Below are 27,166 nucleotides of genomic sequence, written 5' to 3'. Positions count from 1 at the left end.
TGGGGATGTAAATGAAGAGGTAACTTTTGATAGTGTAATCAAAGAAGGCCTTTTTTGGATACAGCAACATAAAGAATATTATACATTTCATTAACCTGTCTTTATCATTTAAAAATGTATAAAAGCTAGTCACGCGTGGTGGGTGATGCCTGTAATCCCAACACTTTTGGAGGCAGGTGGATCACCTGAGGTCAGGAGTTTGAGACCAGCCTGGCCAATATGGTGAAACCCTATCTCTACTAAACATACAAAAATTAGCTGGGCGTGGTGGCAGGCATCTGTATTCCCAGCTACTCAGGAGGTTGACGAAGGAGAATCACTTGAACCTGGGAGGCGGAGCCTAGATCTCACCATTGCATTCCAGCCTGGGTGACAAGAATGAAATTCCATCTCAAAAAAAAAAAAGTATGAAAGCTATCTTACGTCTATACATATGTATCTGCTGTTCCTTTAACAACTGCATCCATCCTGACAGAAATTTTGTTTTTTGCTATTGAAATTAGTGCTGTGATTAACAGTTTTATACATGGTTTTTTTGTTTAGTTTTGTTTTTGCTTTTGTTTTTTTTGAGATGGAGTTTTGCTTTTGTTGCTCAGGTTGGAGTGCAATGGTGCAATCTCAGCTCACTGCAACCTTCGTCTCCCGGGTTTAAGCTATCCTCCTGCCTCAGCCTCCCGAGTAGCTGGGATTACAGGGGCTGGCCACCACGCCCAGCTAATTTTTGTATTTTTAGTAGAGATGGGGTTTCGCTATGTTAGCCAGGTTGGTCTTGAACTCCTGACCTCAGTTGATCCACCAGCCTCAGCCTTCCAAAGTGCTGGGATTACAGGTGTGAACCACTGCACCCAGCCTATACATCTTTCTTTATATGTAAATATTACTTTAAGATAAATTCCTAAACTGGGCGAGGTGGCTCACACCTGTAATCCCAGCATTTTGGAAGGTCATGGTGGGAGGATGGTTTGAGGCCAGGAGTTGGAGACCAGTCTGGGCAACATAGCAAGACTCTACCTCTACAGGAAAAATTTTTAATTAGTCAGGGGTGGTGGCGTGTACCTATAGTCCCAACTACTCAGAAGGATCACTTGAGCCCAGGAGTTCAAGGTTGCAGTGAGCTGATTGTGTTACTGCACTCCAGCCTGGGTGACAGAGTAAAATCCTGTCAAAAAAAAAAAAAAAAATCCTGGAAGTGGAATTACAATGTCAAAGAAAATACAAATTGAAAATTTTCGGGCCAGGCATGGTGGTTTACACCTGTACCAATCCCAGCACTTTGGGAGGCCAAGGAAGGCAGATCACGAGGTCGAGATTGAGACCATTCTGGCCAACATGGTGAAACCCCATCTCTACTAAAAATACAAAAATTAGCTGGGTGTGGTGGCGCCCACCTGTAGTCCCAGCTACTCGGGAGGCTGAGGCAGAATTGCTTGAATCTGGGAGGCGGTTTCAGTGAGCCGAGATCGTGCCACTGCACTCCAGCCCGGTGACAGAGCGACTCAAAAAAAAAACATTTTTTTTCCCGTAGATATTATCATATCAAATTACCCCTCAAAAAGGCTGTAAAAAGGGGGCCTCTGCAAAAAGTAAACATTTTTTCTAGCAACTGCCTTTATAAGCATTTAAATAAAAATATTTTTTTCTTTTATTCACTGTGAAAGGTTGATTTTCATTCTTTATTTGACCAATTTGCAACACTTAACAGAATTAATTACCCCCTTTTCCATGAAACACATTCTTCACTTGTCTTCTGTTTGTTTTTTTTTTTGTTTATTTGTTTGTTTTTGAGACAGAGTCTTACTCTGTTGCTCAGGCTGGAGTGCAGTGGCACGATCTTGGCTCGCTGCAACCTCTGCCCCCTGAGTTCAAGCAATTCTCCTGCCTCAACCTCCCTAGTAGCTGGGATTGCAGGTGTGTGCTACCACACCTGACTAATTTTTGTATTTTTATAGAGACGGAGGTTTCGCCATGTTTGTCAGGCTGGTCTCGAGCTCCTGACCTCAAGTGATCCACCCACCTTGGCCTCCCAAAGTGCTGGGATTACAGGTATGAGACACTGTGCCAGGCCTCCTCACTTGTCTTCTAAGGTGGGATGCTCTTGGGGTTTTCCTTAGAACACACTGGACTCTCCTTTCCTTTTAAGAGACAGGGTCTTGCTCTGTTGCCTAGGTTGGAGTGCAGTGTGATGATTATAGCTTACTGAAGCTTCCAACTCCTAGGCTCACAGGATCCTCCCACCTCAGCCTTCTGAGTAACTGGGACTATAGGCATATGCCACCAAGCCCAGCTAACTTTTTAAATATTTATTTATTTATTTATTTATTTTGAGATGGAGTCTCGCTCTGTCTCCCAGGCTGGAGTGCAGTGGCATGATCTCAGCTCACTGAGACCTCTGCCTCATGGGTTCAAGGGATTCTCTTGCCTCGGCCTCCCGAGTAGCTGGGATTACAGGTGCCAGCCATCATGCCCAGCTAATTTTTGTATTTTTAGTAGAGACGGGGTTTCACTGTGTTGGCCAAGTTGGTCTCAAACTCCTGACCTCAGCTGATCCGCCCACCTCGGCCTCCAAAGTGCTCGGATTACAGGCGAATTTTTTAATTTTTATTTTTGTAGAGACAGGGTCTTGCTATGTTGCCAAGGCTGTTCTACAAACTACTGGATTCAAGTGATCTTCCTGTATTTGGTCTCCCAAAGTGCTGGGATTAGTAAAGGTGTAGCCACAGCTCCCAGCTGGACTCTCGTTTTCAATCTTCCCTCTTGGTTCCTCCTGTCTCCTTGCATTATGAACACTGAAAGGTTCTAGGTGTCAGTCTTTGGTCCTCTCTCTACCTACAATACCTTTGGTTGGATCTCATTCAATCTCATGGATTTAAATATCTTCTCTCCATTTGGATGTCTACAAGAAATCTAAAAATGTCTAAAGCCGAATTCATAATCTTAACCCCAAAACCTAGTCCTTCTACATTTTACTTTTTCAACTCAGTGAATGGCAATTCCATCTTTCCAGTTGCTCAAAGCAAATCCCTGCTGTCTTTCTTTTACATTCCAAGTTCCTCTCTTCATTAAGGTTTCTGCTCAAGTCAGATGCCCAAAGAAATCTCTCTTACCACATTTCTGAGACAAAACTCTCCCACCTCCCAGCATCACTGCTTATCCTCTTAGCTTGCCTATTTTTAATATATAGCATGTCATAATCTCTAAAATTAGCCTATGTATTTCTTTAACTTGATCGTTGTCTCCTCCACCAGAATATGAGCTGAGAGCAGAAACTTTGCTGGTTCACTAGGGTATCTCTAGCATTTATAGCAGTGCTGTTGGCATAGTGGCCACTCAATAATTATTTGCTCCTGAATGAATGATTTATGCAACTCATACATAGATACTGTCAAAAACCAGGCTGTTGAGATGGCAAAGGCAGTAGATTTAGAGATGAAACATCAGGTTTGGGGCCTATACCAGCTACAGCTATGCAGCTTTGGGTATTATCCTTCAAAGTCTATCCCTCTCTGTAAAATGGGGTTTCTGCCATCTTCCTCAACAAATAAGAAAGCTGGAATAGTCAGTATCTATTTGATAGTATAAGACAAAAGATTCACTATCTGCAATTTACCAGAAACATTTCCTTCAATTTTCTTCTTAATTTCACTTGTTTAGGTACAACACGATATGAGACAATGTGTTTTAGGGTTATTATTATAATGTCATTATATTTACTAAGTCTGTGCCTTTAACATATCACTTGTGCAAACTTTAAGAATAGTAACTTTAAGGACACGCACGGTGGCTCAGGCCCATTATCCCAGCATTTTGGGAGGCTGAGGGAGACTAATCCCTTGAGATCGAGACCAATCTGGTCAACATAGTGAAACCCCAACTCTACCAAAAATAGAAAAATTAGCCGGCGTGGTGGCATGCGCCTGTGGTCCAAGCTACTCGGGGGGCTGAGGTGGGAGGATCATTTGAACCCGGGAGGCAGAGGCTACAAAGAGCGGAGATCATGCCACTGCACTCCAGCCTGAGCGACATAGTGAGACTCCGTCTCAAAAACAAGAACAAAAAATATATTAGAAATAATTACCAGAAATAGAAAATCACAAGAGATTATCTAATCCCACATATGGGGCTACCATAAATAACCTCAGAATTTAGGAATAAGAAAAAAATACTAAAAGCCCCCAAATTAATAAAAAATCAGTTTTAGGCCAGGTGCAGTGGCTCACGCCTGTAATCTCAGCACTCTGGGAGGCTGAGGCGGGTGGATCACGAGGTCAGGAGTTCAAGACCAGCCTGGCCAAGATGGTGAAACCCCGTCTCTACTAAAAATACAAAAATTAGCCGGGCGTGGTGGCGGGCTAATTAGGTGGCGCCTGTAATCCCAGCTACTCGGGAGGCTGAGGCAGAGAACTGCTTGAACCCGGGAAGCGGAGGTTGCAGTGAGCCAAATCGTGCCACTGCACTCCAGCCTGGGCGATAGAGTGAGACTCCGTCTCAAAAAAAAAAAAAAAAAAAGTTTTAGATGAGCTCTGCCAGTAGTTGAAACAGGCCACCGTCAGAAACGGCTTGTAAAAGAAACCCGGTATCTGGTCAAGTCCTAAGTGACCTGAACCACGCATCTTCAGGACAATACTGGGATGACTGCAACCTGAGCGCGGTTCCTAGAGCAGAGCAAGCATATTCCTTGGACTCAGTAACTCAAGGGGCCAGTCCTCTCCCGCATCCCAGCTGCCGCCGCCCTGTCAGGCTTCCCAGGCAATTGTCCATCTTATTCCTTCTCCAGCGTGGACGCTTAAGGGGAGGGAGCATCCCTCCTCGAGGGTCAACTGGCATCTAGCTTATGAAGACCGCATGAGTTCTCCAACCCCAGACTTGCTGCGGGGCGGGGACGTGGGGGTGACAAAATCTAGACTACAACCCTCCCTGAGCCCTGGCAACCCCGGGGTGACTCCAACACCGAAGAGGCCACGCGCGCTCCACCTCTGACACTCCTTCCAGCTCGGCGGGGCCTGAAACAGCGGGCTAAGCTTCACCTACGGCTGAGCGTCAGATTCAGCTGAGGAGATTCTAAAAGCGCGATGCTGGGCCCAGACCCAGGCCCTCCAGAGCAGAACGCGGAGGGGCCCGACCCCAGTCTGGTGGCGTAGGCGTGTGACAAAGTATGAGGGCGCGCTAAGCTCTCCAGTTCCAAATCTGCTGTCGAGTCCAGCGCCCGCCACGCTCCCGTGCGGGGACCCGCCCAAAACTCCCTGGAAGCCAGGCGATTAAGACTCCGCCACCGCGTCCCCACAGACTGGGCGGAAACCGGAGACGCGCCTCCCGAACCCGCGAAACTGTCTCCCGCGAGACTGCCCCGCCCCAGCCCCGCCCCACAACTCTACTCCCTGATTGGCTGGAATTAGGGCCGGGTTCCGGAGTCCTTTCCAGCTCCCTCTTCGGCCGGGTTTCCCGCCGAATACAAAGGCGCACTGTGAACTGGCTCTTTCTTTCCGCCAATCATTTCCGCCAGCCATTCATCACCGATTTTCTTCATCTTCCCCTCCCTCTTCCGTCCCGCAGTCCCCGACCTGTTAGCTCTCCGTTAGTTAAGGGACTCAGGTCCTTCCGAACTGCGCATGCGCCACCGCGTCTGCGGGGGTGGGAAGCGGGCAGGGGCGCAGGCGCAGTAGTGTAATCCCCCTGGCCTGTCCCTAAACACGTGGGTTGGGTTGTCTTGCTTGGCTGCAGAGGGAGTGGAACCTCGATATTGGTGGTGTCCATCGTGGGCAGCGGACTAATAAAGGCCATGGCGCCAGCAGAAATCCTGAACGGGAAGGAGATCTCCGCGTAAGCACCTGACGTTGTTGAGTGTGGGGCTGTGGACGAGGGCTCTGAGGGTGTGCAGGTCCCCCGGACCCATTTTTTGCGGGAGGGACACTTGTAGCGGAAGAGTTAGGCCCATAACACCTGAAGACGTGCAGCCAAAGAAAGAGAACCCGGGCACAACCTGCGTTTGCCAGTGGACTGCCTAGTGGCTGTAGCCGCTGGCTCCTGTGCTTCGGGGAAAAGTCCTGTGCCGACTATGCTCCCAAACGCGCAGCTGCTGGTGACTTTCTGCTGGGAGAGTGGGTAGTTGCGGCTTCCTGGAGCCCCCCTAGTCAGAACTCAGAAATCCAATCTACTTAATTCCCATTAATTTGGAGGTGAGTAGATGGAGACTAGTGAGGTGATAAGGCTTGACAAGACTACAAGGCTGATAATGACAGAGGGTCCTTCCAGCTCATAGCTTTTCCCACTATACCATAGTCTTTATCATACGCTAAGTGAAATCTAATACATTTTTCCTTTCTCTTCAATCTCGTGCTTCTCTCTAACAGCCATCTCTCTACTCTGGTCCTAGAGTTACTTGAAACTTAATTTGGTTCCTGAGTCCTGAGAATATTCTGCATTCCACTTGACCTCTGCCTGTTCTACCCTTGCGGGACATCTGAATGCTTAATTAGCGGGTATCCTTGCCAGCTTTACTCCCAGGAAGTAACATTGGCTGCTTTTTTCTGGGAGGTGACTGGTGAGGAAAAATGAGAGTAGAAGGAAGAGGGAAAAATATATTCCCTCTAGTAGATGAAGGAGGGAAAGATATATTGTGTGACCTTACTGAGTTTGCTCTTGGGACCTTTCACATCACCAGTTATGTAAGTAACTGTTGCCAGTCACAGCAGTTACTAAATTGTAATTGTCCTCTAACTCCTAACTTTGTAATAGGTTTTTGAGTGAATTACAAAGTCATCGGTGGTGAAAAGTCCGGGCCCAGTGGCTCACGCCTGTAATCCCAGCACTTTGGGAGGCTGAGGTGGGTGGATCACCTGAGGTCTGGAGTTCAAGACCAGCCTATCCAACATGATGAAACCCCATCTCTACTAAAAATACAAAAAATTAGCCGAGTATGGTGGCAAGTACCTGTAATCCCAGCTACTTGGGAGGCTGAGGCAGGAGAATCACTTGAACCTGGGGGGCAGAGGTTGCAGTGAGCTGAGATGCGCCATTGCACTCCAGCCTGGGCAACAAGAGCGAAACTCCATCTAAAAAAAAAAAAGAAAAGAAATCACAGTACTTAGTGCTTAGTGCTTTTCAACATGCAGCTTGCTAAACTGTATTTCTGCTTTACTTTCCTTTTTTGTTTGCTTGTATTCAAACTTACTTCCTTTTCCAGTGGCTTTTTGTTTTAATATAAAAATCTTCCTTTTAGAAAGACTGATTTCTAAAGAGATAATTTAGTGCATCATAATAGTGCAGATAATTTAGTACAATAATAATGCATCTGGGCCGGTACTGAGAATAGGTGCTCACTGAATATACTTTCGTTAATTGGAGAGCAAATTAAATGTTTATCAACTCCATAAGGGCAAATACATGTATTGTCTTATTGTTGTCTATATCCTAAACACCTGGAAACCCTCTTTCATGCCTTACTACTTGTGTGGTTTTAAGCAAATTAATTAACCTCTGTGTGCCAAAGTTTCCTCAAATGTTAAGTAAAAGTAATGTCTAGGTCATTGGGATGTTAGTAGAATTAAATTGTTTCCTAACAGATGATCATTTAGAATTCTTCCTGGCACATAATAAGTATTCTATATATGTTGCATTAATAATCAGTAATTAGTTAATAGTAATTAGTAATAAGATATGAATGATTCTTTATCTTTTTTTTTTTTTTTTTTTACATAGTAGCTGCTGCCTTGAGATCTATTTTTTTTTTTTTTTTTTTTTTTGAGATGAAGTCTTGCTGTGTCCAATCTTGGCTCACTGCAACCTCTGCCTCCTGCATTCAAGCAGTTCTCTCACATCAGCCTCCTGAGTAGCTGGGATTACAGGTGCCCACCATCACGTCTAGCTAATTTTTTTTTTGAGCTGGAGTTTCGCTCTTGTCGCCCAGACTGGAGTACAATGGCGTGATCTCGGCTCACTGCAACCTCTGCCTCCCGGGTTCAAGCGATTCTCCTGCCTCAGCCTCCCAAGTAGCTGAGATTACAGGCATGTGCCACCCCGCCCGGCTAATTTTTGTATTTTTAGTAGAGACGGGCTTTCACCATGTTGGTCAGGCTGGTCTGTAACTCCTGACCCCACGTGATCCACCCACCTCGGCCTCCCAAAGTGCTGGGATTACAGGCATGAGCCACCACACCGGTCCTAGAATTTCTTAAAAATCCAGCCCACTTCCCACATTCCATCCTGCGGATTAGGAAATCATTTGAGGCCAGAAAAGTGGTGTGATTTGCTCAAGGGTGAATGGCAATGGCTCAACTAAAACTAAGGTCTTCACCCAGTATATGATGTTTTTCATTCTAACCAGCACTTACTACTTGCTAAAAGGAATTTCATAAGCTTTTCTTTTTCTTTTCTTCCTTTTTTTTTCTTTCAGACAGGGTCTCGCTCTGTTGCTCAGGCTGGAGTGCAATGGCACGATGTCTCACTGTAACCTCCGCCTCCTGGGTTCAAACGATTCTCCTGCCTTAGCCTCCCAGGTAGCTGGGACTATGGGCATGCACTACCATGCCCGGCTAATTTTTGAATTTTTAGTAGAGATGGGGTTTCACCATGTTGATCAGGCTGGTCTTGAACTCCTGACCTCAAGTGATCTGTCCACCTCCACCTCCTAAAGTGCTAGGATTACAGGCGTGAGCCACTGCGCCCCCACCGGCGCTTTGCTTTTTCTTTACAGTCTTCCTCTCATTACCATGTTTCCCACCCTGCTGAGAATGCTATCCCTGACTTTCGTCCTCTTCTATTATTATTCTCCTTTTATACCTTCCTGGGAGCCCGGACATTGACAAAGTTCAGCATTCCAGATTCCTTCTCTGCCTACTCTACTCTGTGGGACACTGGGTACTTACATGATGGATTTAGTTGCCAAATCATCTATCTCTGGAAGTAACAGCCCCATTTCTTCCTCACGGGGAATTCTAAGGTTGCAGCCTGAATTTGACAACTGGGGGAAGGTCTGAGAGTTAGACACAAGTATCTGTTCTTTGTGGGTATTTATTCACTTACTCAACAAGTAGCTGTGTGTGTCTGTCCCCTAAGCCAGGCAATCTTCAAAGCTCTGAGAGTCTAACAGTGAACAAAACAGCCCAAATCCCTACCCTCATGAAATTTGCATACTGATGGGTAGAGACAGACATTTAAATAGGTGAAACATATTGTAAGCTGGTGGGAAGCACAAAGAGACCAGAGCAGAAAAGAGGGACAGGAGTTTCTGTGGCATGGTGGCTGCAATTTTAAATATGGGAGTCATAGTCTTTGTAAAAGTGACTTACGGGCAAAGACTTGAAGGAGGTGGAGCCTTAAGCCTGCCAATGTTGTGGGGGAAATAGCTCCTGACCAAAAGCACAGCCTGTGCCATAGACCTTTGTCCTCACCAGTTAGTAAATTACTGCTTTGGGGGTCAATGGCAATGGCCCTCTGAGAAGCTGACTAAGTGGAGGCTCCTGAGTAGAGGAACCTGACCCTGCCCTGGGCAGAAGGGTGGTGTCTTTTAAAAGATTATGCAAAGTGGGAGAAGGATGTGCATTAGTGTTGGAAGACCCACTTTGCTTTGTAGGCAAGAAAGCATAGTTGTTCTATAAGTGCGCCTTTCAAAGGGGGGCTTACTACTTTTATATGATTTGTTTGGTTTTCCCTTCCCTTAGTTTGCTATAATTAAGCCTGCTCTGTCCATTGGTGGCATTTTTCTTGATTAAATCTCCTTTCTAAAGAGACTGGTTGTGAACAGGCAGATGGTTTGAGTAGGTGCTGCGAGTGTTTGCTGGCCAAGTGCAGGGCAAGTTGGGTATGTTTGTAAGCTTGCTGTGGATGGTAGCTCCAGAGCCTAAGCACAGTGCTGCCTCCTTCTCTGTGCATCATTGGGTCGTGCAGTTTACCTCTGTGCCTTAGCTTCTGTATATTGGGGTAGTAGTGTCACCTAACTCATAAGATTGTTAGAATTAAATGAGTTTAATACCTATAAAGCATTTAGAGAAGTCGTTGGTACATGGTAAGTTTTAATAAATAGGTACTTAGAAAGTACTAATTGAATAAAAAATGATGTTTGTGTTTATCCAGCCTGTACCTTTGGGAGCTGGCTTATAATCTTGAGACTTAAAATTAGAATTTATCCTAGTGATCAAAGATAAAAGTTTGGAAACTTGGCTGTACATTTAGCTACAGGGACATTTAGCTACAGGGCTAGAAGAACTGTTTTTGTGAAAATAATTTGCTTACCATAGTGAAGGGCAGGTCTTCTTGGTTACTAAGTTAACATGGATAAGACTTTTACTTTGTCCTGTAGATTAAATACATGTAGACCCTTTTGTGCTTAAAAAGATTTGTCTGGGCAGGGCGTGGTGGCTCATGCCTGTAATCCTAGGACTTTGGGAGGCCGAGGCAGGAAGATCACCTGAGGTCAGGAGTTGGAGACCAGCCTGACTAACATGGTGAAACCCCATCTCTACTAAAAATACAAAATTAGCTGGGCGTGGTGGCGCATACCTGTAATCCCAGCTACTCCAGAGGCTGAGGCAGGAGAATGGCTTGCAACTAGGAGGGGGAGGTTGCAGTGAGCCGAGATGGCGCCATTGCACTCCAGCCTGGGCAACAAGAACGAAACTCCACCTCAAAAAAAAAAAAAAAAAAAAAATTTGCCTGTAATGAACTCCAAAGTGCAGGTTGCTCAAAAGTTACATGGAACCTTGACTGTCATAGCTGGATTGATTCTGGAAGCCTGTGCAGGAGAGGTCGGAGTTCCAGAGAGGCTGGGACCTTCAGCCAGGACCCCAGCCAGGCTGTTGGGCAGGTTGCAGCGATAGTGCAGCAGAGCCCAGAGCTGGCAGCCAACTACTATGGTCATGGCACCTGATTGGGGATGTGGTTTGCAAATAAGTGTCTGTCCTTGTCCATCAGGGGGGTTGGGATCAGGCAGTTTGGGATTTGGGTAGTGGGGTTTTGAGCAGGGGTCTATGGTTCCCTGTTACATCCCCTATTTGCATGAAGAATCTTCTAGAAGGAAAGCTGGCCTAGTACAGAGGAGGGTCCTTGGAGTAGAGGCAAATGGCTCCCGTCTCCTCTAATTGACTCAGTAGAGGTTGGTAGAATAGAGGTTAAGGGGCAGGGACGCTTGTGTGGCCTTGGAAAAGTTAGCTTCACTTTCCTCTCTGTGCAATAGGGATGATGAGAACTGTCTACTTCCTGAGGTTGCCCCAAGGATTAAAAGAATGTAAGACTCTCAAAACAAGCTTCTTTGACATCCCATCCACAGTGCAGAAGGCCCCCATTACCCCTGCACTGTGTGGTTGGTTCTCCTTTGCGCCCCTTAATTGACCAAAAAGCAGCTTCTGGCACCCTGTAAATCCTTGACCTTGAAGAAGTGGGTGGCTAAAGGTGCCACAGTCAAGATTCCTCAGCCACTTGGCTACTACCCTTCCCCTCAATTTTGCAGTTTATGACACTTTAGCCAGAAGCTGAGTGACTTCCCCAGGTGTTCCAAGGTAGGTGGCAGAGGCTCGATGGTGCATTTCTTTCCCTACCGTGGGCTTGTCATTGGCTTGCTAGAAGGAATTGCAAACTTCTACTGTCCAGCAGGAGGCACCCTGGGTTTGGTTCTCCCTGAGGCCTTTCCATTGTGAGGAAATCATTCCACCCATCAGTCTGATTGGGAAGCACCCAAACAGATTCTCTTCAAAAAGTCATTTTTGAGGTTATAGTCCAATTTTGACTGGTTAGAGACAGGTCAGACCTACTTACTTTGCTGGCTAGGCTTTTTTTTTTTTTTTGCCCCTCACCACAAGCGTGGACGGGAGACGTACTGCTTGGTATCTGGTGCTTGAGAGGTCCCAGGAGATAAGGGAGCATTGCTCTGAAAGGTTTTGCCAGAGCCTGTCAGGAACTTAATCTTGACTGCAATGAATGACTTAACATTATAAGTGATCTTTGGGTTTAGGTGCCCAAATACCAGTCCCTCCTTAGTAGTAAGCAGCCTTTTAGACCTGACCTTTTCTACCTAAGGTTTTCTTTAGTCTTTTTGAAAAGCAGGAAGTCCAGGTCCTTGTGAGGCTTTTCTCATTACGAGCTCTTGGCAGGTTCTTCCCTCCAAGTGGAGAACCCTTACCTTCCCCATTCTTTCTACATTCCCCTCTGATGATCCAGAGGGCTGCAAGGAACCTAGAGCTGTTCATTGGAGCCCTAGTCAGCTCTAGTGGCCAGATCTATGGTTAGGTAATCCTCCAATAGTGAGACTAATTCTCAGTGTTAGAATTAGGGGTCTGCCTGTTCTCACCAGCAGACCTACTGGCATCAACTCTCCTTTGTTGACATATAGTTAAGCACTGCTTCTTACAGATCCTCATACTCAGAGCCAACCCTGTCTTGTCTCATAACTCTTGCTACTGGCAGAAGGCGATAAAACTGTGGCCTAGAGGCCAAATGTTTTTTGTTTGGCTTACAGAATTAGATTACTTCTCAACACATTTATTACTTTACAACATTAGATTACTTCCTAACACACTTATGCCTGTAGTTACACATAAAAATCTGGATGCTTGACTTTTTGAAAGGTGTGAAAAGTTTAGCAATACCGTACTGTCTATCTTCCTGCCACCAATTTGTTGGATCTGAGTAGATGCTGCCTACCCCCTCATCCTTGAGTGGGTGGGGGTGGGGGAGGTGGGACCTCATTATTCAGGAATCCTACCACACTTGGTTGCCTGTACCAGGACTCCGAAGGTGCTTTTCTCTTTGAGACCTTTTTCTGAATGAACTTACGGTCCACTTTTAAAATCCTAAATTTTATAAAGCCTTAACCAATCCAACCTAGTCCGTTTATTGCATTAGATCAGAGGTTGTCAAATGGGGCAGTTTTTTCCTCCCTCTACCTCAGGGCATTGGGCATGCCTGGAGTCTTTTGGATTGTCATATGGGGAAGGGGTGTGCTATTGGCATCTAGCAGTAGAGGCCAGGACTAGTGCCGAGCATCCTGCAGTGCACAGGATAGTCCCCATAACAAAGGATGATCTGGTCCAAATGTCAGTGGTGCTGAGATTGAAAAACCATGATCCAGAAGCTTAACGTGAGTTATTGTGTCATTGTGTGTTTGGATTAATGATGGACTTTACCCTCACTAAGAATTATAGGATTCATTAAAATTTTACACTATTCTGACTTATTTTCATGTCATAAATATCAAGCAGTTTACCTTTGCTTTCTTAGGGCTTTGAGTTAGAGAGAATTGGATGGAAGAACTTTACATTATAAACTTTCAATGAAGCATAAAATAGCTTCCTCACATTAAGCTTTCAAATATGTATTTGAGGTAATTGTCAAATTTGGTAAATGTCTGGGTTAAATTATAATAATTTTTTTGGTAAATATTCTTATGTAATAATAGTACTATTGTCAATTGACTGTCTTGTTTACTGATATAGCTTTTGCTATATTAGTGATAGGTGAAAATCAGTTTTCTTTCAATGAGAAGGTAATTTAGTGTTTTAATTTGACTTAAATGACTAGCAATTTGAAATATACGTATTTCTTGGAACACTAGGTGGCCTTACAATCACAATTATTTTTACAAGGAACTACATATTAAGTTTTTAAAATTTTTTTGAAGGTTTTTTTTTTTTTTTTTTGAGACAGTTTCGCTCTTGTTGCCTAGGCTGGAGTGCAATGGCGCGATCTCGGCTCACCGCAACCTCTGCCTCCTGGGTTCAAGTGATTCTCGTGCCTCAGCCTCCGGAGTAGCTGGGATTACAGGCATGCGCCACCGCTCCCAGTTAATTTTTTTTTTTTTTGTATTTTTAGTAGAGACGGGGTTTCACCACTCAGGCTGTGTCAAACTCCCGATCTCAGGTGATCCACCCACCTCAGCCTCCCAAAGTGCTGGGATTATAGGCGTGAGCCACCGTGCCCTGCCGAAGTATTTTTTAGTAGTATAAAAATTGTTAATGAACAAATGAAATAAATCAACAAATGAACAAAATGGGAATAAAACATATTAAATAAAACATTTGCGTTCTGCATTTTAAAAATCTTATAATAGCTGGGCGCCGTGGCTCACTCCTGTAATCCCAGCACTTTGGGAGGCCGAGGCGGGCGGATCACGAGGTCAGGAGATCGAGACCATCTTGGCTAACATGGCGAAACCCCGTCTCTACTAAAAAATACAAAAAACTAGACGGGTGTGGTGGCGGGCGCCTGTAGTCCCAGCTACTGAGGAGGCTGAGGCAGGAGAATGGCGTGAACCCGGGAGGCGGAGCTTGCAGCGAGCCGAGATCGCGCCACTGCACTCCAGCCTGGGAGATGGAGCGAGACTGCGTCTCAAAAAAAAAAAAAAATCTTATAACAGTAATCTATTGGGGCAGGGGGATAAATTGTGTCCTTGTTTAGAAGAAGACCTTTTTTTTTTTTTTTTTTTTTTAGAAGAAGCCCTGTTGTTTTTGTTGTTGTTTGTTTGTTTTGAGACGGAGTCTCAGTGGGTCGCCCAGGCTGGACTGCAGTGGCGCAATCTCTGCTCACCGCAACCTCCGCCTCCCGGGTTGAAGCGATTCTCCTGCCTCAGCCTCCTGAGTAGCTGAGATTACAGGCATGTGCCACCCCGCCCAGCTAATTTTTGTATTTTTAGTAGAGACGGGCTTTCACCATGTTGGTCAGGCTGGTCTGTAACTCCTGACCTCGTGATCTGCCCGCCTTGGCCTCCCAAAGTGCTGGGATTGCAGGCGTGAGCCATCATGCCCGGCCCGAAGCCCTGTATTTTGAAGGTGAATGTTCTTGCTTCTTCTCTGATCTGTTACTAAAAGTGTTTTCCCTGTGTCTTTTGAGAATTATTTGAGAACTACTCTAAGCTTATGGCACATTTCAGCATTTTTGTTGTCTAAAGGCAGCTTTATTTTAATCATGCAAATTTCATACTGCCTCCTTTGCCTACCATATAGCTTCTGTTGAAATGTCCATGTTGTATTTTATTTTTATTTACTCATTTTTCTATATCCATAATAAGAGTTAAAGGTTATATTTTAGCAATGTGTTTTTTTCTCTGTCGTAACATGTTAAATATTTTAAATTCAGCCATGATGTTAAACAGAATGAATTGGAATTTCTTTTTTTTTTTTTTTTTTTTGAGACGGAGTCTCGCTCTGTCGCCCAGGCTGGAGTGCAGTGGCGCAATCTCGGCTCACTGCAAGCTCCGCCTCCTGGGTTCACGCCATTCTCCTGCCTCAGCCTCTCCGAGTAGCTGGGACTACAGGCGCCCGCCACTACGCCAGGCTAATTTTTTTTTTTTTGTATTTTTAGTAGATACGGGGTTTCACCATGGTCTCGATCTCCTGACCTCGTGATCCGCCCGCCTCGGCCTCCGAAAGTGCTGGGATTACAAGCGCGAGCCACCGCGCCCGGCCATGAGTTGGAATTTCTAATGGATTTCGGCAAGAATGATTATATAAGACTTCGGGCCAAAGAGAACCTGGGTGACTGTGTAGGGGTATTAGGCTATGCCCAGCACCACATCTGGTTGTCATTCAGGGGAGCAGCTAGGGCTGGAACTGCTGGGGAGTGAAAACTGCAGTATTCCCTGTTCCCTTGTCTCAGAGCAGAACTGTGGCCTCTATCCAGGTCCAATCCCAGTTAAAAAAAAAAAAAAAAAATTCCAATGGTCTATTCTTCTTTTGAGCTATATTATTGTAGAGAATACTGACTTGAAAAAGCAAAGTCACTAACCAGAAATAAAATTTGAGCTGGGTGCAGTGGCTTATAACTGTAATCCCAGCACTTTTGGGAGGCCAAGGTGGGAGGATCACTTGAGCTCAGGAGTTCAAGATCAGCCTGGGCAACATGGCAAAATCCTATCTCTACAAAAAATACAAAAATTAGCTGAGTGTGATGGTGTGCACCTGTAGTCCCAGCTACTTGGGAGGCTGAAGTAGGAGGATGGCTTGAACCCAGGAGGTGGAGGTTGCAGTAAGCTGTGATTGCATCACTACACTCCAGCCTGGGTGATAGAGCCAGACCCTGTCTCAAAAAATAAAATAAATAAATAAAAATCAAAATAAATAAAATTTGAAAATCTTGGGTATGACTTCTTTCTTGTACCATTCAACATTCTTGATGTTTATTAGGCCAGTCCAAATAATCTATTTCTTGTGTGCCTGTTTATGTCAGTTTTTTGTGACGTGTGGAGAAGTGGAGCTGGGAGTAACCAAATTAGAATGAGGGAAGAGCTGTTTGTGAATGTCCATATGACAAATGACAAAACTGGTTTTCCAAGAGGGACAGAGCATGTTCAAGTTGAACATTGTATCATATATCATAACTGGGCAAGGTTAAGCTATTCAGATATGTATTTATGGATGTAATTTCATTTACTTGACATCCTAGTGTATTGTTGAGAAGTTGTATGTTGGTAAATTGATCATCTTAGTTTTGCAAGAGGTTATACTTTTTTTCACTCTCATAAGGAGACTGCAGGAGGTTATACTTTTAGCCTTGTGTTAAATTCTTTGTAAAGAAAATTCCTTTGTGAATTAGAATATAATTTGTAAGTTTATACTGAATTTGGAGTGGAATTCATTGATTTATCATTCAACCTTATGTGGATACGCTGTGTTCATCTTACTAGTGCAGGTTGAGCAAAAGGTGTGTGCTTGAGTTTGTTCCTGTAAAATTTGTTCATGACAGCACCTGCAGAGTGGAAATGTGAAAAAAGATGAGGATCGGCACTTTCTAGAAGTGTTGGTCTAAGTTTTCATTTATTTACTATATGATTTTGAATGCCATCAACTAATACATTTTCAATTATCCCTGAACCCTGTGGCTCAGTTAATGTCAGTAGGAGTTAGAAAAGATCCACGTGGCTGGGAACGGTGGCTCACATCTGTAATCCCAGCACTTTGGGAGGCTGAGATGGGTGGATCACGAAGTCGGGAGTTCGAGACCAGCCTGACCAACATGGTGAAACCCCATCTCTACTAAAAATACAAAAATTAGCCGGGCGTGGTGGCATGCGCCTGTAATCTCAGCTACTCAGGAGACTGAGGCAGCAGAATCGCTTGAACCCAGGAGGTGGAGGTTGCAGTGAGCAGATATCGCACCATCGCACTCCAGCCTGGGCAAGAGCGAGTCCCCATCTCAAAAAAAAAGAAAAAAAGGAAGAAAAAAGAAAAAGATCCATGTCTACTTGAGGCCTGGAAAATTGTTGGGAAGTTCCTGTACTTATTAAACCAGATAATGTCCATTCAATGGTGTTTTTATTTTATATTATTTTATTTTGGAGACAGTCTTGCTCTATCGTCCAGGCTGGAGTGCAATGGCACCATCATAGCTCACTGCAGCCTCAACCTCCTGGGCTCCAGCCATCCTCCTGCCGCAGCCTCCTGAGTAGCTGGGACTACAGGGGCCTGCCACCACTCTCAGCTAATTTTTTATTTTTTGTGGAGATGGGGTCTCACTATGTTGCCCAGGATAGTCTTAAACACCTGTTCTAAAGCAATCCTCTTGCCTTAGCCTCCCAAAGTACTGAGATTACAGGCATGAACCATTGCCTGCTCCTGGCCAGCGTTTTTTATTTAAAAGAGAAATACAGGCCAGGTGCAGTGGCTGATGCCTGTAATCCCAGCACTTTGGGAAGCTGAGGTGGGGGGATCACCTGAGGCTGGAGTTCGAGACCAGCCTGACCAACATAGAGAAACTCCACGTTTACTAGAAATACAAAATTAGTCAGGCGTGGTGGCACATGCCTGTAATCCTAGCTACTCGGGAGGTTGAGGCAGGAGAATTGCTTGAACCTGGGAGGTGGAGGTTGTGGTAAGCTGAGATTGCGCCATTGCACTCCAGCCTGGGCAATGAGAGCAAAACTTGGTCTCAAAAAAAAGAAAAATATAGGCCGGGTGCAGTGGCTCACGCCTGTAATCCCAGCACTTTGGGAGGCTGAGGTCGTAGATCGCTTGAGCCCAGGAATTCAAGACCAGCTTGGGCAATGGTGAAACCCCATCTCTACCAAAAGTACAAAAATTAGCCAGAAGTAGTGGCACAGACCTGTAAAGTCCCAGCTACTCAGGAGGCTGCGGCGAAAGGATCGCTTGAGCCCAGGAGGTCAAGGCTGCAGTGAGCCTTGATTGTGCCACTGTACTCCCAGCCTGGGTGACACAGCGAGACCCTGTGTTAATAAACAAACAAACAAATAAAAGAGAAATACATCTAATAATCTGCATCACTTATTTTTGCTTGAAATATTCAGTGTTAACCCCACCCTTTCCTTTTTCTCTAGGCAAATAAGGGCGAGACTGAAAAATCAAGTCACTCAGTTGAAGGAGCAAGTACCTGGTTTCACACCAGGCCTGGCAATATTACAGGTATTATGATAGTATATTTCCATTAATGTTGTCTTTGCTTGATTTCTCAATATCATTTCAGACTTCTCCCTCTACTTTCCTTTCCTTTTTTTTTTATATTGGCTGTTGTGTAATCTCATGCCTTTTCAGTCTCTCTTGGCAGGCTCCCCCTCTTTGGCTCAGCTTCTAAATGTTGGCATATCCTGGCCCTCTGCTCTTCTCTGTGGACACCCTTTCTCTAGGCCAGTGTCTCTTAACCTTTGGTCTTAGTAGGGCCCCTTTAAAATCTTTTTTTTTCTTTAATGTATTTATTTATTTACTTTTGAGAGACAAGGTCTTACTCTGTTGCCAGGCTGGAATGTAGTAGTGCAGTCATAGCTCACTGTAGCGTTGAACTCCTGGCTTCAAGCAGTCCTCCTGCCTCTGCCTGCCAAAGCATTGGTATTATAGGTGTGAGACACTGTACCTGGCCCTGTTTACACTCTTAAAGATGTAAGACCTCAAGAAGCTATTGTTTATACAGATTTATCCATTAATGTTTACTATATTAGAAATTAGGAAGTTTTGACCGGGAACGGTGGCTCCTGCCTGTAATCCAGCACTTTGGGAGGCTGAGGTGGGCAGATCACCTGAGGTCAGGAGTTTGAGACCAGCCTGGCCAACATGGTGGAACCCCATCTTTATTAAAAATACAAAAATTAGCTGGGTGTGGTGGTGGGCACCTGTAATCCCAGCTACTCCGGAGGCTGAGGCAGGAGAATCACTTGAACCTGGGAGGTGGAGGTTGCAGTGAGCCAAGATTGTGCCACTGCACTCCAGCCTGAGCGACAGAGAGAGATTCTGTCTAAAAAAAAAAAAAAAAAAAAAAAAAAAACAGAGAAATTAGGAAGTTTTAAAAATGTTTATTCATTTAAAAATGCCAATAGTAAGCTCATTTATTATATGTTAACATAAATAACATTTTATGGAACAAAAACTTTTTTAAAAAGAAAATTTAGTGAAAAGAGGGGCATTATTTTATATTTGTGCACACCTCTTTCCTGTATGGCTTAGTAGAAGAGAGCTGGAGTCCTATCTGCCTCTGCATTCAGTCTTTTGCTGTGTGCTGGTTTGATTGAAATATATGGAGAAAATTTGGCTTCATACAGATGTGTAGCCATAAAAGGGAAGAATTTTTTTAATAGTCTTTCCAGGTAATTGTGGGTATTTTTCTTTGATGTTGTACCAGGACTCAGTAAGTAAATTTTAAAAGATTAGTTGCAGTGTAGAATCTGAAACTCTGTCAGTGAACTTTGATACTTTGTTACATCTTCTCAGACTTGCACACTTCGTTACATCAAAATGTTACATTTGGAATGAATATTTACCCCATGCATGGTTTTGTAACATCCTTTGTTCCTCATTTGGAAAATAATAGTTCCCGGAATTATGCAGATCTTCCAAATGTTAACATTTCATTATGCAATATGAAAGAATTGGAATCATTAACATCACCAACAAGCTCATCAGAGAAGTTTTCAAGTATTGAGAAGCTGTCAAGCTCACAGGGGTGGATAAAAAATTTTAATTTTCACCCAAAAACTCACATTTTATCATTGGCAACAAATACAATTAATTGTTTCCCTTGAAATACCAGTTTCACTTTATTCATTTTTGAGAAAATATTTATCAAATACTCAAGTCTGAATAATCATTGCTTGTCAGTTGTTATTTCAAGTAGGTGTTTCATATAAAAATGCATCTGTTTCAGCTAACAAGGCAAAAAAGCACAAGTGCAGCCTGGACAACAAAGTGAGACCCCATCTCTACAAAAAAATTAAAAAATGAGCCAGGAGTGGTAGTATAGACCTGTGGTCCCAACTACATGAGAGGGAGACAGGAGATCACTTGAGCCCAGGAAGTCGAGGCTGCAGGGAGTTGTGTTCGTGCCACTGTACTCCAGCTTGGGTGACAGTGAGACCATGTCTCAAAAAAAAAAAAAAAAAAAGCACAAATGCTTTAGTAACAACCACAACCACTGTACTTCTGTATATAGCAGAAGTGCATTATGAGTGCTTCCCAATTCCTCACATAGACTATTAAAAACACATGCACTCAAGAGTTGAGGTTTATTTATATATATGTTTTTTTACTTTTTTGAGACAGAGTTTTACTGTTTACTCAGTGCAGTGGCACAATCTTGGTTCACTGCAACCTTCATCTCCTAGGCTCAAGTGATCCTCCCACTCAGCCTCCAGAGTAGCTGGGATTACAGGCATGCGCCACCATGCCTATTTTTTTTTGAGACGGAGTCTTGCTCTGTTGCCCAGGCTGGAGTGCAGTGGCGCAATCTTGGCTTACTGCAGCCTCCGCTCCCAGGTTCATGCAATTCTCCTGCCTCAGCCTCCTGAGTAGCTGGGATTACAGGCACCTGCCATCACACCCTGCTAATTTTTTTTTTTTTTGAAACAGAATCTCGCTCTATCCCCCAGGCTGGAATGTAGTGACATAATCTCAGCTCACTGCAACCTTTGCCTCATGGGTTCAAGTGATTCTCATGCCTCAGCCTCCCGAGTAGCTGGGATTACAGGTACCATGCCCAGCTAATTTTTGTAATTTTAGTAGAGAGAGGGTTTCACCATTTTGGCCAGGCTGGTCTCGAACTCTTGACGTCAGGTGATCCACCTGCCTCAGCCTCCCAAAGTGCTGAGATTACAAGTGTGAGCCACTGCGCCCAGCCTTAATTATTTTGTATTTTTTTGTAGAGATTTTTTTTGCCTTGTTGCCCTAGCTGGTCTTGAACTCTGGGACCCAAAGTGATCCTCCCATCTTAGCCTCCCAAAGTGCTGGGATTACAGGCATGAGCTACTGTGCCAGTCCTTAATTTTTTTTTTTTTTTTGAGACGGAGTCTTGCTCTGTCCCCCAGGCTGGAGTGCAGTGGCGCGATCTCGGCTCACTGCAAGCTCCGCCTCCCGGGTTCATGCCATTCTCCTGCCTCAGCCTCCCGAGTAGCTGGGACTACAGGCACCCCCGCCAGCACGCCCGGCTAATTTTTTGTATTTTTAGTAGAGACGGGGTTTCACCATGTTAGCCAGGATGGTCTCAATCTCCTGACCTCGTGATCCGCCCATCTCGGCCTCCCAAAGTGCTGGGATTACAGGCTTCAGCCACCACGCCCAGCTGTCAGTCCTTAATTTTTTGTATTTTTTTGTAGAGATGGTTTTTTGCCTTGTTGCCCAGGCTAGTCTCGAACTCCTGGGCTCAAAGTGATCCTCCCGCCTTGGCCTCCCAAAGTACTGGGATTACATGCATGAGCCACTGTGCTCGGCCAAGTTGAAGTTTAAGAAAATTAATAATGTATATTTCTTCATCAAGGGCAGTCCTAGTGAAACTGGCATTTAGTTTTACTGAGAGTGTGTGGTAGTGAAGGATACCGTGACAACTAGTCCATAGCCATTGTCTTGATTTGTGTTGGTTCACTAGTAGTCTTAAACACCATTGCTTTTGCACCATCGGTACAGATGTTAACACAATGAAAAAGGCAAACAACATTGTAGTGATATTGTTATGAAACTAGTCTGTCCCTCATAAATCTTTGAAAAGGTCTTGGGGTCCCTCAAGAGTGTGTGGGCCACATTATCAGAACCATTATTTTAGGCAGTTTAATCTATCAGGCCAGTGACTTCTAAATCTAGATTTCTTCTGAGCTCCAGGCTCTTGGTCTGGGACACCACTGGTTTCCTTCCCACCTTCGAGTCTCCTTTGCTTGTTGTTACTCATCACCCTAATACCTAAACCATTTGAATGCCTTGGGGCTCACCCTTGAGATCTCTTCTCCGTCTTATTCTTTCCCTAAGTAACCTCACCCAGTCCCATAGCTTCATGAGGGAATGCTTCCTAATTTAGGTCTCTATCCAGAGTTTCTTCCCTGAGCTCCAGATTCACCCAGTAGCGAGATATTCAATAAATATTTTTACAGACAAATGTGTGAAGGAATGTTTGCAATCTTGATTTGGATGACAGGAAACTCAGGGCTTTCATTTGAAACTCCTGTCAGAGTTTCACCCAAGTTGGACATAGTCTCCTTCGCAATCTCTTTATTTGTATGTCTCTAATATATCATTTAATCTCTCGCTAAGTTTCTATCCCTTGTTCATCAAGAATGTCAAGGTGGGCATGGTGCGGTGGCTCATGCCTATAATCTCAGCACTTTGGGAGGCTAAGGCGGGTAGATCAGTTAAGGTCAGGAGTTTGAGACTAGCCTGGCCAATATGGTGAGAACTCATCTCTACTCAAAATACAAAAATTAGCCAGGTGTGGTGGTGCACACCTGTGATCACAGCTACTCAGGAGGCTGAGGCAGGAGAATCGCTTAAACCCGGAGGACGGAGGTTGCAGTGAGCTGAGATTGTGCCACTGCACTCCAGCCTAAGACTCCGTCTCAATTAAAAAAAAAAAAAAAAAGTCAAAGTGAATAGTACTTAAATATTCCCCTCTCCTCTGCTGTTTGTCTAAGAGGGCTTAGCTGAGAAGAAACGCACAGAAGGCCTGTCACTCTCTGCCTGGCATGTTCTCTGCTGTGGTGGATTTTCCCTTTTTTGCAAATTACTAAGAATCAAAAGTATATGTTGTGGGTGTATACTGGTACATTTGGTGGCTGGTTATTTCTTGGCTTATTTTTGCAAATTGTTTGTTGTAGAAAGAGTAAATGTCATAGGCAAGAAGTATACCCTTTTTAAAGCAATATTGGGGGTGTCTTTTTTTCTCCATTTTAAAAACTGACATCCAACCTTGTTTTTTAAATTTATTGATTACAGATGTTTTTATTACATAAACACTGTTCTACAGCTCGTCTCCTATGTCCTTGCTGATAAAACAGTGGTAGAATCTTTTAATTTTGTACTTTAGCACCAGAGTCAACAGCTTTCTGTGATACAAGGTTTATATAATATGTTGTAATCACATCTCCCTGCCTCAGACTTCTAGTCTTTTTCACTCTGGTGCTGGCACCACCATCTTCCCACATTCCCTGAGCTAGAAGCCTGAGGGCCGTCTCCTTAGGAGTTCTCTTCCTCACTCCCTGCATCCAGTTAGGGGCTATTGTCCTATTGATTGTGCCTCTCATCAACTCTTGGAATCTGTTGCCCCCCCCTTGATTCCTATTTCTCCCAACCCTGGGGCCACTATAGTTACCTGCTTAATGATTTGGGGGTTCTATCTATATACCTCCTGTCTGTCCTCCTGACTGCAATTGCAGCCCTTGTTAAAATGCAAGTCTGATCACAATCTATCCAGCCACATTCACTCTCCATCCTTTACCAGAATGATAGTACAAGTTGAGTATCCCTTATCTGAAATGCTTGGGACGAGAGTGTTTTAGATTTTGGAATCTGTATATACATAGGGATGAGATCCAATTCTAAAGCAAAATTTATTTATGTTTCATTATATACCTTATACTTGTAGACTGAAGGTAATTATATATATATATGTGTGTGTGTGTGTGTGTATGTGTGTGTGTATATATATATGTTATTATTTTTTTGTTTTGTTTTTGAGACAGAGTTTTGCTCTTGTCGCCCAGGCTGGAGTGCAATGGCACAATCTTGGCGCACTGCAACCTCCACCTTCTGGGTTCAAGTGATTCTCCTGCCTCAGCCTCCTGAGTAGCTGGGATTACAGGTGTGTTCCACCACGACTGGCTAATTTTTGTATTTTTAGTTGAGATGAGGTTTCACCATGTTGGCCAGGCTGGTCTCAAACTCCTGACCTCAGGTGATCTGCCTGCCTTGGCCTCTCAAAGTGCTAGGATTACGGACATAAGCCACTGCTCCCGGCCAATTTTATACATTTTTAATAATATTTTGTATGAAATGCACTTTTAACTGTGTTTTGACTGTAAGCCATCACATGAGGCCAGGTGTGGAATTTTCTACTTTTGGCGTTGTCAGTGCTCAGAGTTTCTGATTCTGGAGCATTTTTTATTTGTGTGTTTTTTGTTTTGTTTTTTTTTTGAGACAGGGTCTCACTCTGTTGTCCAGGCTGGAGTGCAGGGGTGTGATCACAGTTCATTGCAGCCTGGATCTCCCAGGCTCAAGCTATCCTCCCATCTCAGCCTCCTGAGTAGCTGGGACTACAGGCATCCAGCTAATTTTAGTATTTGAGACAGAGTTTCTCCATATTGCCCAGGCTAGTCTCAAACTGAATTCAAGTGATCTGCCTGCCTTGGCCTCCCAAAGTGCCGAGTCACCGCACCTGACCGATTTTGGATTTCTGAGTTAGGGATCTTCAACCTGTACTACTTATATGGAGTGTCTAGAATAATTCAAATTATTTGTTTATATTTCTAATTGTTCTATGTTTTATACTACCCTACGAGGTAGGAGATATCCCCTTATAGCCATAGTAACTCATGCTCAAAGATCTTGTGTAGCTTGCCCGAAGCCAGTCAGGAAGGGACTGAGTCTGGGAAATGAACACAGATCTGTCTCCAAAACCCATTTGTTCTTCCCCTTTGTTTTTCTGATTCCTTAGCAATGCATTCAAGAACATTCATGATATGGCCCAAGTATATATTTAAAAGTTGAGTTTTCATTTTTTTTTTAATAAAATGGATGAGTAACTTCCCAAATAACTGAATATTTATAGGAAATTAAGACTTGACTTTTCATTATAAGAGATACTAATGGGCTAGGCATGGTGGCTCATGCCTGTAATCCCACCACTTTAGGAGGCCAAGGCGAGTGGATTGCTTGAGCCCAGGAGTTCGAGACCAGCCTGGGCAACATAGAGAGACTTTGTCTCCAAAAAAATACAAAAATTAGCTGGTTGTGGTGGTGCTTGCCTGTAGTCCCCCCTACTAGGGAGGCTGAGGTGGGAGGATTGCTCAAGCCCGGGAGGTTGAGGCTGCAGTGAGCTGTAATCATGTCACTGCACTCCAGCCTGGGTGACAGAGCAAGACTTGGTCTCAAAAAAAAAAAAAAAGTTTGTGCTAAGGTGATAGAAATACAGCCTCAGCCTCAGCCCCATAGCCTCATTAGTATCTCTCGCTCTCTCTTTTTTTTTTTTTTTTTTTTTCTGAGTCAGAATCTTGTTCTCTCATGCAGGCTGGAGTGCAGTGATGTGATCTCTGCTCACTGCAACCTCTGCCCTCCCCCATCCCCCAGGGGATCCTCCCACCTTAGCCTCCCAAGTGAGCTGCGACTACAGGCACGCCACCATGCCCAGCTAATTTTTATATTTTTTGTAGAGATGGGGTTTCGATATGTTGCCCAGGTTGGTCTCTAACTCCTGGGCTCAAGCAATCCACTCACCTTGGCCTCCCAAAGTGCTGGGAGTATAGGCATGAGCCACCGCACCTGGCCATAAAACTGATTTTTAACAGTATTCGGGAACTATTCAGAGTGCTTTATGTATAGTAACTCATTCAGTCCTCACAAAATACATGGACAGAATACAGTTAATAAACTCAACTAGCCTGTATCTTCATAAGGTTTCTGAAACAGAAGGAAAAATGAACCAGTAGACCAATACCCAAGATACCTTACGGTGTAGAACACAGATTAGTAAACTGTGGCCCATATCCAAATGTTGCCCAGTTTATAAAGAGTTAAAAAAGCAATAGCAGCAGCTACTGTGACACGGTGTGTGTCCCACAAAGCCTAAAATATATACCGTCTGCCCCTCTACAGAAACAGTTTGCAGACTCCTGGTATAAAAAAAGTGTCCCTAACCTGTTCTGGAATAGGATATTTTTTGGATGATGTAGTACTCAGCCACCTTCAAGGAAGAAATCAGCATTCTTTTTTTTTTGAGATGGAGTTTCACTCTTGTTACCCAGGCTGGAGTGCAATGGCATGATCTTGGCTCACTGCAACCTCTGCCTCCTGGGTTCAAGGGATTCTTCTGCCTCAGCTTCCCAAGTAGCTGGGATTACAGGTGCCCACCATCATGCCTGGCTAATATTTGTATTTTTATTATAGATGGGGTTTCACCGTCTTGACCAGGCTAGTCTCAACTCCTGACCTTAGGTGATCCGCCGGCCTTGGCCTCCCAAAGTGCTGGGATTACAGGCGTGAGCCACCACGCCCGGCCAGAATACATGTTCTTTAAACATTCTTTTTGCATCTAGTCTATCAATGGTTCTATAACCACTTTCCCCTATAAAATGCGTATACTGGCCAAGTGTGGTGGCTCACACCTACCTAGCACTTTGGCAGGCTGAGGCAGGAGGATTGCTTAAGCCCAGGTGTTTGAGACCAGCCTGGGCAATAGAGAAACCCCATTGCTACAAAAAATACAAAAATTGGCTGTTTGTGGCAGCGTGTACTTGTAGTCCCAGCTTCTTGGGAAGCTGAGGTGGGAGGATTGCTTGAGCCTAGGAGTTGCAGACTGCAGTGAGCCATGATCATGCTACTGTACTCTAGGCTGGGTGGCAGAGTAAGACCCTGTCTCAAAAATAATAAATAAATAAATAAATAAATAAATAAAACCTATACTAAGAGTGACTCTTTGAATTGGCTTTTAGATGTCTTTTCCAATAAAACTGACATATGCTCATAACTATAACTATTAAGTTTTCTTTCTGGAACTGGTTGTGGTTTTAGTGTTTTAGACAAACTCCTTCAGAAATATTCAGGCCGAAAACAGTTACATGTAAAGGAACAACAACAGCGAGAGACTTCAGACTTCTCCTGTGTGACATTAGATGCCAAAGACAACATCTCTGAAGGAAAATGCTGTTACTCCAAATCAGGCAAGGCCAGTCAAGTGCAAGGGACAGCAGAAAAATATTTTCAGTTATACAGACTTAGAAACATGTCCACCTACCTTTGCTGGAAAAGTGACTTATAGTTACATTTCACTTACC

At 44.2% G+C, this 27,166-nt stretch overlaps 1 protein-coding gene across 2 annotated transcripts in view; it reads left to right on the top strand.

Moving 5' to 3' along the window:
- The first annotated feature begins 5,649 nt into the window (after window positions 1–5,649).
- MTHFD1 (methylenetetrahydrofolate dehydrogenase, cyclohydrolase and formyltetrahydrofolate synthetase 1) overlaps window positions 5,650–27,166 on the top strand; it is a 72,014-nt gene continuing 50,497 nt past the window's right edge. For both annotated transcript variants that reach the window (XM_032180484.2, XM_032180482.2), the window contains exons 1-2: window positions 5,650–5,817; window positions 18,254–18,338. In XM_032180484.2, coding sequence (XP_032036375.1) covers window positions 5,777–5,817; window positions 18,254–18,338 — 126 coding nt within the window. In that variant the 5' untranslated portion in view covers window positions 5,650–5,776. The remainder of the gene's footprint in view (window positions 5,818–18,253; window positions 18,339–27,166) is intronic.

The sequence above is a fragment of the Hylobates moloch genome, unplaced genomic scaffold (genome assembly GCF_009828535.3).
Source record: "Hylobates moloch isolate HMO894 unplaced genomic scaffold, HMol_V3 SCAFFOLD_16, whole genome shotgun sequence".
Classification (NCBI taxonomy): domain Eukaryota; kingdom Metazoa; phylum Chordata; class Mammalia; order Primates; family Hylobatidae; genus Hylobates; species Hylobates moloch.
Note: the sequence above shows the minus strand (reverse complement) of the source record. Positions and strands in the feature narration are given on the sequence as shown.